A 14,970-nucleotide genomic window follows, 5' to 3' on the forward strand; every position below is an offset into this window, starting at 1 on the left:
GTTGAACACTTAAAAATGCTGGTCACTGGCCGTACGCAATTGCGTGGCTAAACCATAAATCACAATGCTTGTACAGTGCCAACACCTGACAACTGAACTGGAGTTTAAAACGGGCGAAATCGATGGAAATACATACATACATATATAGATTTTAGCCATCGGCGGTGCAGCCCTTGAGCAAATGCACTAATTTCCACCTTTGGCATGCAAATTGATATATCAACTGAAAACTATCTGCGGGAGGACACTGTTTGATGTTGTTTGCCTTCAGCGGCGTCATTAGCATCAAAGTAAATTTACGTTTATAAATTAGCCCAAGGGCGAAACGAACCGAATGGCGGCCATAATTCAGCTAAATCATATGACAGGGACAATAAGTGATATGAAGGTGGAAATTGCAGGCGAGGAATTCAGAGAAGACCGGAATGTATGAAAAATACTTCGCCGTAGCTCCCTCACCCTCGCTGCACTATAACAAATTTTGTAGCCATGGTTCGCTTGAAAAAATTCAATGAAATTATTTGTTACTAGAACGTTGGGGTTAATACGTCAAACATAAAAAGCTATCTAAACAAAAGAATATTAATACATAAAAACCTACTTTTCGTATGCATAAGCATAGTATCTTGAACGCAATAATTCCAACTAAAAGTATATTATAAACTTGTTCTATTTTTGGAAGTCGAGTGGAAGAGATAGGCGCAACATTAAGTGGATTGAATAAATTTGTGAAGATAATAAAAAACTAAACTATATGTATAAATTAAAAGCGATATATTGCTTATATAAAATAGCAAAGTTTTTAACTATCTTTTCGCGGCACCCATTCATCAAGCAGTCGTGGCCGAGCGGTTAAGGCGTCTGACTAGAAATCAGATTCCCTCTGGGAGCGTAGGTTCGAATCCTACCGACTGCGATTAGTTAAATACTTTTTTTTTTCGCGTTTAATTTTTAGTGTTATTAAATGTATGGTTTTTTTTTGCTTAAAAATGTATTCTTCATAGAGATTTTTTCGGGTGCATTCAGCTAGTTTGTTCGTTGGCACAACTTATGCAAATTGCTATTCCTTGGCTTGGTCTTTGTCAAGCTAAGAAGTTGCATACCAGCAACTTGCTGTGCAGCTCATAGTTTCCCCCTTTAGATGGACTACATAATATATATGTATATAGCTGGCATATATATAGGAAAATTGCATGTTTCACTGCAATGAAAACAAATCGCAAAATTACCATAATCAAAGCATAAAAGGGATTTCTGTTTTATTCTCAGACACCCGCACAGCATCCTCTCATCTTAGCCTGTTGCCAGCTCAGTGTTTCCGACCAAGACAAAAGAAACGAACCTCTTTTTCCTTTTCGGTGCTTTCTTTTTGTTTTTCGAAACTTGTCGACCAAGTTTGCTCAACGAAATATTTTAAAGTAATTGGCCTCGTTTGTTGGCTGCCCTGGTTGCGAGCTACGAGGGCAAATTGAATTTCGAAATAGATCTATTTGAGTTTGGTAATTGGTGCGGGGCTCCTCTTCGAATTGTTTTTGACAACTTCCAGCTCGTACTTTACTGTGGTCCTTCATCCTGCGAAGAATTGGAGTGTAATTGAGACAAAGGGTCGAAAGAAAGTTTAAGACACGCAGTTAAGGCGCGTGCGAAAAATCAACTAGCACTTTATATGCTTTTTGAGACAAAAAGTATGAGTTTTGATCAGCTTCTTTAATATTTTTCTAAAGTATTTGTTATTTACATTTAAAAGTGAAAGTAACCTGATTAATTAACTTTAAATTTGATAGCAAAAAGGAGCGGAAACGAACTGACCAATTAAAAGTTGGCAAAGGGGTGTGGCCAAAGCTGATTGGCAAATCGACTAGGGCCAATAGGAAGGCCCCCAATGAAAGTAACTGTAAAGTAAAGTAAGCAAAAGGAGGAGTTAACTTGGGCTGGCCAATTAGAGCAGTGCTAAACAATTAAAATGTATAACGCATGTTAATATAAACTTGTGTTAAGTATACCTGGTAGTGTTACTTTTACATAGATTATAGATCAAAAATATCATTACTTATTAAACATTTACCTTTTTATATTTTCAATAAATCAATATAAAATATTTAAGCGCTTGCGGTATTTTAAAATTGTTGGCATTAGGTAGTATCATATTAATTTAATTAGATGGAACATTTACCAATTCTATTTCAAAAGCTCTCGGCAAAGCTTTTGGCTTAAATAGTTCTTGATTGGTTTTTGCCTTAGCTAAGCACAAACTTTTCAAAAGTTACAAAAATTAGATTAGTAATTTACATGAAGTCTAATAAAAAATGCAAATTTATTCCAAAATCATTATTGACCTTTGCAGTAATGGAATTCAAACACATTCTGTTGTTTTTCATGATTTTGTTTTTATTTTCTTTACAATTTGTTAATAGTTACTAAAGTACAAAAATTTGTTGCTAAAAAATATATTTCCAATTTCGTTGCTAATTTACAAAAGACCTACGGAAAATAAAAAGCTGTACAGCTGGAAGACAATAATCGATTGGACACGCATACATACATAAGTACAGTAGACACTAGAAGACTATGGACGTAAGATATGTACCAACTAGGAACACACAAATTATACGAGACAAGACAGGACACTAATTACCAAATCTAGGACAATTATTGCTTTCCAGTTTTCAAAATGGATGGAGGTGGGTTTTGGGTACAAATTCGATTGGGTTCTACGGGTTAAAAGAAGAAACCTGCTCCTCAGCGCCTACCACGCCCACTTCGGCGAGACCTTGTCAAAGTTCCACTCATCAGGATGCCCCTCATGGCCACCGCCCTCCTCCACGGGACTCATCTCTGACCACTTGAAGGGTCCGCTGCCAATCTTTCGCATGGCAATGGCTCTCATATCATTTCGCACAGATCGCCGTTCCGTGATGAGTTCCATTTCCGCCAGACTATCTGCATCCTCGATGCTCACGCTGAGCCGTTCGTCGCCCATGGATGCGGCGGGTGGAACACCACCATCCTGGCCCTCATCCTCCAGAGTCCTGGGCTGAGTATGTTGGAATCTCAGAAAGACTGGACCCGCAAAGGCATGGAAATCGCTGATGCCCAGTCGGGCATTGTAGGAGAACAATTTCAGATCTATGTTGCCATAGGCAATCGACTCCTGGCTGCCCAGCAGATCACCACGGAATCCATGAGTCCGCAAATACTTATCCACCGACGCCAGACTGGTCAGCTCCTCCTCATCGGCCACCGTCAGCTGTTGATCCTCGCTGTAGTTGACGCCGCTTAGCTCCAGGACATTTTTGAAATACGGCACTCCATTGGCCAGCCAGGACGTGTTGCCGGGCACCAGGAATCCCTGAGTAACATCCTTTTTGGTCATCATGCCCGGCAGCTGCTCGGCAATCCAAACCATATCCCTTAGCTGATCGTGCCTCTGCTGGATGGCTGTCCTATCCTTTTCGTTCAGCACTACTGGAGCATCGTCATGCTTGTCATCGCCTTCAAGGACATTGTACAGATTATCCTGCACCTTCATCTTGTTCAGATCAACGGTGATCCACTGCTTGGCTCCCGTAAATGGATGTCTGGACATGGCACTGGCCCAAGTCTGACGATTCTGGGATATCCGATTGGCGGCCATTACACGAGCCACCAAGGGCACCATCTTCTTCGGATCCACCGTCTTCCACAGCTGCAGATTCTCGTTCTTGATGCCCACTCCTCCTACGATTGCATGCAGATGACGACCCTTGATGGTGTAGAAGTCATCGGTGGATCCGAGAATGCCAGGATAACCAGTGAAAGTGATATCCACACCGGGCACCGTGTTACTCCGCAGTTTCGACGAGAAGTGATAGTGAAACTTGTACCGCTTCTGGATTCTCAACATGGAGGAGTAACTTCCAGCCGTGCTGTGACCAAAGAGCAACTGTAGTACCTGCGGCGACTCCTCCTCCTGGACGATCTTCGTCAGCATGGTGGCACTCGGCAGAAAGAAGTTCTTTGGCTGATCCGTTCCGGGTTCCTCGGTATGTTCCGTACTATTCTGCAGCTCATAGTTCTCGTAATAGATCTTGAGATCCTGAATATCGGCAGCGGCGTTCATCAGCAGAAAATCGGAAAATGGTATCTCCTCCTCCAAGTCGGATCGTGCCCGGGATGCTCCTCGCTTGTAGCCAGTTTCCAGGCCCTCCAGCTGGGTGATGAACAGATGCAGCTGATGCCAGTAGTGATCATTCTCAGCCTTTTCAGTCTGCCTCTTCAGGCGATGGTAGTTGGTGGTCAAAAGGTCCCTGAGCCAACCGCAGAATTTCTGGGTGCTTTCATCGCGCTCGCAAGAAGAGGAAATGGTACTGAAATCGTAAAAAAATATATATTAATATCAAGAAAAAATAGATATAGAGTTATCTTACTTGGACCACTGATTGTAGATGTTCCTCCAGGTCAGCGAGCCCTCCAGCATTCCGGCGGCATAGGCCTGCACCCAATCCGGATAAGTTCTTTGCGTCTCCACTTCGATTTGGGCCCAACTACGGAATAACAATGGCATATTAGAATCATGATAAGCGAATTGTTATGTGCTTTAACACCCACCCATTCTCATAAACCGAATCCTTATAACAAATCCTGCCAACACCCGTGGGAATGTTGACCAGATCATTCTGCTGCTTCCAGTTTTCAATCTGGAAGCCCACCTGCTTGGTCCACAGAGCGGTGGCACAGTAGGTGCCATCGTACTCCGGCCTCTCCATATATCCAATGAAGAAGGCTCCGATGACCAAGAGACCAGCACCGATTAGGATGTAGGTCCCTATCCGCGTTTTTTGCCACGATGCACCAACGACTTTTAACATTGTGCCGGCCGTCGTGAAGCTGCTACGATGCAAAAATGGAAAATCCTCTCGAGAAACGTGTTTCACCAGTCAGATTCCAATTGCAGAACTTATCCCAGATAATTGTGATCGGCACGAGCGGCGTAGGAGTGTCCAAGACGATGGGCAATCAGGTGGCCAGTGTGCAGGTGGTTCTGTGGATGGTTGGTGAAGGTGCTGGAGGAGCAGGAGGTGCTGATCTCGGTGGCCACGCTGTTGAGCGCCTTGGCCGATTGGTTCATGGGTGGTGCGCTGCTTTCAAGCAGAGATTCCAACGGTTTCTAGGTGGTTATATTCGTGCTAACTATTGACTTTAAATGGCGGCGGTGGTTTGGCGATGGTTTTATTGCAGCTTGGCTATGTCTTTTGAGGTTCAATTTGTATCCCTGGAAAAGAACAACCATAATTAATATATTTGAAAATATGCTCATAAAGCAGAGACTATGACGTCTCGATGGAATATTTATGCATGCCCATATACAATAACATCCATTCATCGATGTAAATATTTACTAAACAAACAAATCTAATGATTTGTGTTTATTACTACACACTCATTAAATATTATAAACCGTACCGGAATCTTCCAAAGTTCCGCCCTTGAACCATTTCCAATATTAACACACTTTCCCTGATCTGATTCCATACTCGTAATCCCAAGCGTTTATCTCACACTTTCGCTACATTTGGCGAAGGAAATTTCTTTTTTTTTTTTTTTTGCAAATCCAGAGAGCGAGAGAGAGGTAAACAAATTTAAGCATTTGTAAAACTAATAAATTATTTTTATGGCTCGAATAGAACTCGTCGAGTGGCCGAATTGCTATATGGCTAAAACAGCAGCTGGGCAAATGGTAAGCAGTGTGCGAACAAAGATAAGCAGGTGCCTCTACAGATCTTGCAGAAAAATCTACATAATAAAATAATCCACAAGAGCGCAATGAAGGTGAAGCTGGGAAACAGCGGAAAACTTTCAATCAGTTAGTTAGCCTGTCTTGTGGGGTCTGTCCTTAGTTAATTAATAAACAACATTATGATTACAAAAAGGCAAATTGCTCTGGCGTCTATAAATATTACAATTTCAAAGCCAATGCCAAAAGCACATTGAAGATCTTGCTTAATCCATAATGTAAATTGGAAATTCTAATCGGAAATTCCAAATTAAACCAGTACTATTATAATCTGGCGTAAACAATACGCATTTGTGTACATCGGACACGTGGGGCAAACATTCCAAACCATCAGTATTAGTACACTATACGAGCATTTTGTTTTCTTTGCAAATTTTTGAACAATTCTGAATGGTATTAACATCAATCAGTCGGCACGCTGATACAATTAAAAATTTTTATCGAATGCGTATTGTTTTCTCTGATTGTTTCTAAATGTATAGCAAAATTCTCGTGACTTTTGGTTATATGAAAACGCAAATATTTATATGGATATTTGGTATTAATTTACGACTAATTTGATGCTTATAACAGGTGTAAAAACGTGTTATAAACATAAGTCTTACCTTTTGTTTCCCGGGTCCAGGAAGCAGCAATATCACAAGTCAACCCATTTGAAGAACTGAAAAAAAGGAAACCAACTCATTAGTGAATTTGATATTGATCCAAACATTTTCTCAGACATTCGGTCAACGCATTATTAATTCGTATCTTTCTTTATTTATCCAAATGGTCGCAAGTCTCGTGATTTGTCTGATTTCTGCCGACATATAGTAAGGAGTCTGGAGTTTATTCTGTTTATTTTGGATTATAATGGACATCACTGAGCAGGCGCACGCGCTTATTATTATTGGCTTATTTTGTCACAAAATGTTGATCATGGCAATTACTGGTTGGATATGCGATATGATATACGATCGCCAATTGGCTGGTGGCCTTTTGTTGAAGTATGGAAGGTTCGTAATAAAGTTCTGAGAAATCCATCATCGATCTATCAATAGATATTTCCATATTCTAATAATCTTTTTCCTAATTATTCATAGTATAATAAGTGTTATAGTCTTAATTGCGATTAATAATCTTAAGACATGGAATTTTTTATGACAAAACACTTAATTATTATGACACATGGAGGGGCCTAGAACTTATGGCATTGAGTATTTATATTAATGAATTTTCAGTAAAAATTTCAGTTCCAAGTACTGTAACGTAGGTCATTTAACTGAAATGCCTGGCAACTGAGCTATTTTTGTAAAACAATTTTAATTACACCTTGCGCACCTTTTTTAAAGCTTATTTAAATAGCACCTTTAAGCAGATATAGTTGAATTTTCAAGCAAATCATTGCAAATCACCTGTTTGGAAGACTCTTAATGAAGTAATGCTTTCGGATGTGTGACTAACCCAGTGAGCTATAAGCAATTATTTAAAGGCCCAGTGTAAACATTTGGAATTGCAAATTCGAAAAAAATATCACAAGTACTAACGGAAATTCTTTCATTTCACTCATTTCCATTTCAGTTCGCTGTGAAAATAAACAGCAATCAAGATTTAAGGAAAAGAGTCAGCCTCAACACATCAATCGATGCCATAGTAGTAGGTTTATATTTTTAAACATATTAAAGGTAATCCATAACAGAACTTAATTGACTTGCCCTCATGGAAGGCTGCAACCCACAACAAAGCTGTCAATATCATGGGTATACTACTATATAGTAGACACAGTATATAGACAGATACAACTGAAAAGTTCGAAGTAAACCTCAACTGACGCATTAGCGGCATGTCAGGAAAGCTAAATGCAAACTTGAGATCCAAAATAGCGCGGGGAGCATAAAAGTGGGGAAAGGTTGTGATGAGATCGCACTGACGTCTTTGCGTCTCATTTAACTACTTAACTCGATTAACGCTATTATCATTATCGCTGTGCAAACACAGTTGTTTTGTTTTCCATATCCATATGTATCCATATAAATCCTCACTGTGCGCTACCGAGCTAAGTAGTGCCATTGTTTTCATAGCCCTGACAAAATTATCATATGCACTTATGTATGTATGTTTGTCAGTTGATCAATCAAAACTTAGTCGGAGTAAATAGTTTACACATGCCGTCCGCACCTAAACTTTCGCTTGTCGCCAAGTGAAGAATATTGATAAGATTGTCAGCATATTTATGAGATCAATATTTAGATATGCGTGTCTAGCTTTTGGCATATTAAGAACGTAAGTTCAATCAGCGGAGTTCTATATAATTTTCTCTGATAAGATAATTCTTAGTCTAGCCGCGATTAAATTTTCCATACAACCGAGGAAATTTAATGGGTAAAAATGAAGAAAGTATTGATCTTGCTAATTTCTTTTTTCAACAATAAGTAAGTAGCACATCAATTTTGGAAATTTATGAACTAAATAGAAACCACCCACAAATTCTCTAAAAACTTTTCCATAATTCCAGCGTATATTTACTTATTTTCACGATTATTAATGATTTTCCATTGGAAACGGAAACTTTTGATGGCTGCCAATAATTTCTATTGTTCATCCATTTAAAATATATATGCGCACGAAGTAAACACTTGAATATAACCCACATTCTTGCTATATATTTTATTATGTCTACACTGCTCAATTCCTCCACAACAAATTCATAATCTTTCGTAGAATTCCGAACGCCACATGTGGCATTAAGTGGAATATAGAGGCATGTCGATCACCGAACGTGCCACGTGTGTTATTCAGGAAATAATGCCATCATTAGCATATTGGATAACCAATTCAATTCACTCCCCAACGATTGTGGGAATCACTGAATGAATCCGCACGGATCGTCAACGCTGCAAAATCATTTTGGCCGTGTGTTCGCTTTTCCATGGCTTTCGATTCAGGTAACGCGAAAATTGCTAACTTGGCCGCTGCCACGCGCCGCCATTCAGTTGACAACGCCACAGATTTTGATGAGCCCATCACCGCTGCCGAGTCTAAAGTCTGGAGTGAGTGCCGTGTAAACTGATGCCGGGGACAACTAAGTTGCAAGTGCACCCGTTTTGTAAAGCCAGACAGCGCCGCACTGCGAGGGCATACACTGAGCACAAATATGCTATAATATATATCGATTTTACTTTAATCCTACAAGTTCTATTGATTCTATTCTATCGAGAAACAGAAGCAAGCCCTATAATATTAAATCTTTTAACATACTTAATCTGATATATATAATATCAATATATCTTAGTTCATTCGCTTTTATCCATTTATTTTTCCTGCAATGCAGATACATTATCTTTTGTTGGAACTGCACATTTTCCGACTGGAGCCCTGTCCAGTGTTTAGACTACTGACAGACAGACAAAACCACAAGCGCCGCGTCGCGACGTCTGGACTGGCGAATCTGGCGATTCTGGGTGATCTGGGGATCAGAACAGTCGGAATTTCTATGGTCCGCACGTGGACGAGACAGGTTAGATAGTTTGGAGAAGGGCGCTGAATTTATGGGGGATCGTCTGAACAGTGAACAGGGCATTGTAATAAGCCAAAGGCGTAGAATTCCATCCAGATACTACCGTGTCCACTCATCTCAGCTGATTCGATCCAACACGCTCCAATCGAATGATAATCGAGATGCTAACAACCCATCCAGATGATTGCAAACTGAGTTGTGAATGATACGTTCAGTTCGCTGATTTAATCAGATTATAGAATATGGCAACAATTTGATTAGCTAGGGGCTTGTGCGGGAAATTCTGAATTAGTATATGCTAATGAAATCGGCGGACAATATTGTGTTCATAATCTGCGATCGCTTTGAATTCGTGAATAATTAGGCATATTCAAAGCAATTTCATTGTCCCCAAATGAATCTCTTTTCCCAGAGGAAGGTGATCTATCGAACTCATGATATAAGTAAGTGATATAACTTGAATGGTACGCCCTTTTGAAGGGCTGACCTTTATATAAGAACATCACCATAAAACTGTACAGTACTAAATTATTAATAAGAAAATGTTTTTGTATTTGATCTGTGTTCTTTAACAGTTGTGATGCATTTTCATTTTTAAAGTATTTATTTTCCTTCACTAAGTCGCAATATGGTTTTATTGTTGAATGTCAATGGCACAGCAAACTAATTGTTACATATACACATTTTTGAGACCTTTCAAAATCTAATCGGTTCACAAAATTCTGATGCAACCGAAACCGGTTATTTGAAGGAATCCCACGGTTGATAAGTTCGTTTACCCCTTTCGAAAAGTCACTTACCAAAATCTATTTGGCTTAATAATTAACTGCAATTAACTGGAAATACGATGGGATTGCGACTTAATTTGTATTAAGATTGTTTGTATTTCACATTAACCGGAAAAATCTGCACCAAATAAGTATCTTGAAGATACAGCGGAATCTCCTTTACGTCAATCTCTTAGCCCGATCGCCCAGTTTCTGTTCGGATCGTGCGAATGCCTTGACGTTGCCACCGAAACTGTCGGTGCTTTTTCGGCGCTCGGCTTTTCGTCTTTCGTCTTCTCTCGGGTTTTTCTAGCCACGCCGATGATGGCGGGAAAATCGTGCGAAATTTTCATACCCGCTAGCTGAAAAATTCACGGGTATGTGGTAAATTTTCCTACTTGGTAATTTGGGAAAATTATCTTTGCTATCTTAATCAAATAAATTAGTTATGCATATATTTTTGGTATGAGATATATAGATTTCACATTTTTCTTTGAATATTAATTGTTCGCACATATCAGCTGTTCTTTTAAAATAATGTTTGGAATTTCCACAATATATTTGAAAATAAAATTCAGAACTTTCGTTTTATGACAAAGCATTTGGCAAAGAATTGGGACAATCCTAAAACTGGGTATCTTATAGTTGGGAAAATACTTTTATTTTTGTGCCAGGTCTTTCCGAATCAAAAGTTCTATTGAACTTGGCCGCCATTTTCGAGGAAGAGGTTCGGTTCGCTTGGGTTTTTCTCGGATTGGCAGGTGCTATATGCGCCATATAGACAGCCAGTCAGTTATCTCTGCCTAAGAAGGGAAAATTCATAGGTTGGGGAACGCGAGGTCTTGGGTTAATTACGCAAGGTTCTTTGGTCAGATTTATTTATGGCCAGTATGGCTGATTTATTTGCGCATTTTACACTTGTCCATGCAAACTGCTAACTGACAGGCAAGCGTTTCCGCTTGGCTACAGTTTTACAATTGAAATTGACATTTAATTGAGCCGCATTGCAGTGCGCAATTGAAAATGGTTTTCCCATGAAAATTGTGGGGCACTCAGCTTCCTCTCTTGCGTTGTCTCACCCAATGCTTTCTAGTGCATTTCACTTTCTTTGCTCGGCAAATTGATAAGAGTCTCATTTTGGGGTCAATCAACAACAAAAATTCTTGGCGACATGTTCTCAATTGAAATGAATTGAAATGGCGACATTTTAGAGCTCGAGCATAAATCAAGCATACATATATTCACATTTCTAGAGCGCAAATCGAATGGCGGGGATAACCTTGATTAGTCTTTATCTCTTTTGGTTTTCCCAAGCCATTTTATTGACAATTGTCGGTCAATATCAAAGCTAAAAGTGATCTGTACAAAAGGGTGGATTTTCTACAGTCTCTAGATAGCCTGTTTAAACATTCCCTTTATTCATACTGGTTCATTGCTCTGTGCCTTCCTGTTCTTCTTCTTGGATCGTCTGCATTCCTTGTAGCTTATATACAGTAGACATTCTATAACTTTAACTGCTCTAAGCTAAATCATATTTGAGCTAATTAGTTAATCGTTCTTAAAGATGTCACCTATATAATTTATATTGAAATCAATTTCATTGAAAACTATATTTTCGAACAGTAATCTATTGAGGTCAGTTAGAGGTAGGGAGTCTCTACTGTACGCTCAGGCAGTAAGGACAAGAACCTCAAGGATTTTGACCTCATTTGTCTGGCGCTGTGGGAACACGAGAATGTGAGCAGGAGATGCCGCCGGGCCGCCTGGCCACTTCTCGGAAAGACCTGCCCCCCTCTTGCTTAATAGTTTTTATTGCCTTTATTTGTTTGCTCAGACCGAAGAGACTTCGAAGAACATTCATTGAAATGAGCCGCGCATGCGCAGCGGAACAGGGGCAAAAAAAAAAACTTGTTGCTAGGCGGCAAAATTACCCCTTTGTTCCACGACGATCGTTTTTTCTTTTTTTGAGGTAACTTGAGAAGTTTTGTCTTGGTTTTCTTATATAGTATTTTTTGTGGAGCTTGTATTCTAGGCCATTGGCTTTTGAGGTTGAACTCTTACTTTTGTTCAAGCAAACAGAATCGTACTCGTTGGCAAGGTTCTCATTTCGTAGAGGTTTACTTTTCAATGAACTTTTTCTTAAACTTTGCTTGTTGGCCAAACCGAACTGCTCAGGTGTATAGCTTGAACTAAACCGCCACCGATTTTGATATGTTTGGAATCCTCATATGCCGTGCAAAAAAAAAAGCGTTATCTACTGGAGATAATGGTGATGTTTCAGCGGAAAAGACACTAAAACGGTCGGATAATCTACGTAAATACGTCAAGTACGATGTATTTTTGGATGCCCTATGTCTTAATTGTTATATGACATGTTTATTTGGCAAACCTACGCTTGAAGTTCAGTGAGTATCTCGCGTGGAGCTCTGTTTACTGGGTCCTCACCCATGTCAACCGCCTGCCCGACACTCATGTGATCTGTTACGATTCAGATACAGATATCTGAAATATATGTGGAAGTTGTTATTTAACGGCTGCCTCAACTTCGGGGTAAAGTCTAGCCGATAACCGATAGCGGCAGAGTCATTCACGGAACTTAATCAGTGCTTCCGAAGAGGCGACAAGAGCTAAAAATAAGCGGCACCATTGGTATTTCCCCTCTGAACTTTGATAAGAGTATGCGGAAAATAAAAATATCACAAAAAAATTCGCATATGTAGAAATTAAACTTTTAGTGAAAAACTGTTGAGTGCCGAAAGCAGCTCACACAAATAGCACATTTTAGTTTGGAAAAGAAGAAAATATATTTTTAACAAATATACATCGAAATATATTTATACACGCTTTGATGGTTCACTCTATCTATTTTTAAAATCTATGATCTATTTTAAAGAATGTCAAAGAAATCCAGAAGCGTAAAGATCAAACTATGAGTTCTTTGAACTCAGAATAAATTGGTTTACATTTGAAAATATGACAAGATCCACTTCTTTTAAATGGAAAACCCATTTCACTCAAAGGACAGTCACCCCTATTGCGACTCGTCGTCTTTCGAACCCCGATCCCCAGATAATCCTTATACATATGTCTATCTATCGCAGACAATGATGGGAAAAAACGTCCCCAGACAATCGGAATATGTTGACCCTATTTTTGTCGGTAAACAGATATTGCGACGCGTTCCTGATTTTTGCGATGGCATTTCGAGGTCAATAAATGATACAATGGAAGTGTTTTCACTAACAGTTAACACTTAACACTCGAGTTCAGCACTCTTCTACCGATTCGGTTTCGGAATGAGATCGAGATTGAGAGCGAAGACAACTTACCGGAAAATTGAAATGGCTCGTGACTCAGGCAAATTCCGCGCCGACAAATAAGAGAAATTCGCAGGGGGTGTGGGGGGTGTCTGGGTTCGAGATGACACTATTCGTTGGATCGCTGCTAAATTCAGCCACTGCGAACACGATTTTAACACGATTTTGCTATATAGTCACACAACGCTCACGTGTTAATTATCCATGAAGGGCTACATTGAAAAGGCGCAGGTTTAGGTGTGTATAACTTTTCCCGGATTACACTCTCAATGCGATTGGTTTGATTGGCGGCGAATGGGAACCAAACACACACACACACACACACACGGCTATTTCGATGCAAAAACTTGTGTCACATCAGATTATCGAAATGTTTGATATGGTTATTGTTGCTATGCGGCGTATTGGAAATATCAACGGCTAGTAACTAATTATACAGCGTGGTCGAGTATATGTAATGTGCTGCTTGAGTGTGTTTTTTATTGGGGAGTTTGTTAGAACGCGAGAACGTGGCGTTTATATATGAAATAAAATTTCTTTTTTGTAATTTAGTTGAGCGTCGGGCAATACTCTCAATTTCTTGCACGCGTTACGTATATATTTTTAGCGTCGGCAATTGCACATCCAAATGAAATTGAACAGATAACAACGAACTGAAAACTCGAGTTCAACACGCAAACACAGATCACAGAGAATTAAAGCGATTTTCCTTCCGTTTCGACTATGCGCAGCGGACAGACTGATATTGTGGGCCTGGGGCCGAAGAGTTTTACGATCGCTCGGTTCGGTCTGTCCGCCGAAAGTGCGAGAGCAACCACTCAACTACACTCGACAACAAAACAGTCATTTATTTTGAATATGGTGTTGAATTTAATATATAGTCTATATGAAATGCTATGTGAATCTTGTTTATTTTATACAGAAATATATACTAAATTAAAATGAACCTGCTATCTGATATTCAAGTTTCTAAAAAAGTCCTAATAAAACCGATAGCTTCATGATTGATCATGATTACTATTTCCTTGTAGCTTGGTGTTTCGGTTATTTGTTTCCACTCAATTGGCTGCCAGTGGAGTGAGTAACTTTACCTTGCTCTCGGTGATTTTTCACTCCGATCTTTTTCTTTCACCTGGCAACGCAATTCTCTTTTTCACTTGGCAGATTGGTTTAATGTGAATATATGTAAATTGAACAGTTATTCGTGACGTCTTACTGCGATACCGCTGTCCGCTGAGTGGAGCTCCGCCCCCCAATTCGCAACTAGCTGCAGCTAAATGGGCAAACAAAACGTGCGGCGATAAGAGCAAACTGATAAAGCGGAAATGCTTTCAGCCAGATTCATTTGGGTAGCCTAAAATCTAAGCTGCGACAGGCGTAGAAATTCGCACAAAGGTAAATAAATAATGGATAAAAGTACAGTTTGCTTTCCTTATCGCAGGCTTACCTGCCCAAACAATCGCATCCCCTGCAGGTGGGATGAGTAATCCGGTATCGAAATAACACCTGAACGGACGGCATTTAAGCGAAACGAACATCAAAAAAAGAAGAAAGGACTATTAAATTATGACATTCTTATTTATCGTTCGACTTAAAGCTTTCACATTCTTGGGTTTA

At 39.6% G+C, this 14,970-nt stretch overlaps 2 protein-coding genes and 1 non-coding gene across 6 annotated transcripts; 1 reads left to right on the forward strand and 2 right to left on the reverse strand.

Moving 5' to 3' along the window:
* The first annotated feature begins 834 nt into the window (after positions 1–834).
* Positions 835–916, forward strand: tRNA:Ser-AGA-2-5 (transfer RNA:Serine-AGA 2-5). The gene has a single exon. It is a non-coding gene; the product is annotated as a tRNA-Ser (tRNA).
* A 1,453-nt stretch (positions 917–2,369) lies between these two features.
* CG46456 (uncharacterized protein) lies at positions 2,370–14,097 on the reverse strand. The gene is made up of 5 exons (NM_001382162.1): positions 13,366–14,097; positions 6,379–6,434; positions 4,588–5,251; positions 4,407–4,523; positions 2,370–4,346 (listed from the first exon to the last, which is right to left on the reverse strand). The coding sequence occupies exon 3, from the start codon at positions 5,105–5,107 to the stop codon at positions 4,937–4,939; it is 171 nt and encodes a 56-aa protein (NP_001369040.1). The 5' UTR covers positions 5,108–5,251; positions 6,379–6,434; positions 13,366–14,097; the 3' UTR covers positions 2,370–4,346; positions 4,407–4,523; positions 4,588–4,936.
* Positions 2,370–14,674, reverse strand: lama (lamina ancestor). 4 transcript variants are annotated; one of them, NM_001274511.1, is made up of 6 exons: positions 13,366–14,097; positions 12,430–12,538; positions 6,379–6,434; positions 4,588–5,251; positions 4,407–4,523; positions 2,370–4,346 (listed from the first exon to the last, which is right to left on the reverse strand). In NM_001274511.1, exons 4-6 carry the CDS (start codon positions 4,845–4,847, stop codon positions 2,747–2,749), a joined length of 1,977 nt encoding a protein of 658 aa, NP_001261440.1. In that variant the 5' UTR covers positions 4,848–5,251; positions 6,379–6,434; positions 12,430–12,538; positions 13,366–14,097; the 3' UTR covers positions 2,370–2,746. The 4 variants fall into 4 exon arrangements, with proteins under 4 accessions (NP_001261440.1, NP_729060.2, NP_523933.3 ...); NM_168116.2 differs by lacking the exons at positions 12,430–12,538; positions 13,366–14,097 and adding an exon at positions 14,445–14,674; NM_079209.3 differs by lacking the exon at positions 12,430–12,538.
* Positions 14,675–14,970: the final 296 nt, after the last annotated feature.

The sequence above is a fragment of the Drosophila melanogaster genome, chromosome 3L (genome assembly GCF_000001215.4).
Source record: "Drosophila melanogaster chromosome 3L".
In the NCBI taxonomy this organism is placed as follows: Eukaryota; Metazoa; Arthropoda; class Insecta; order Diptera; family Drosophilidae; genus Drosophila; species Drosophila melanogaster.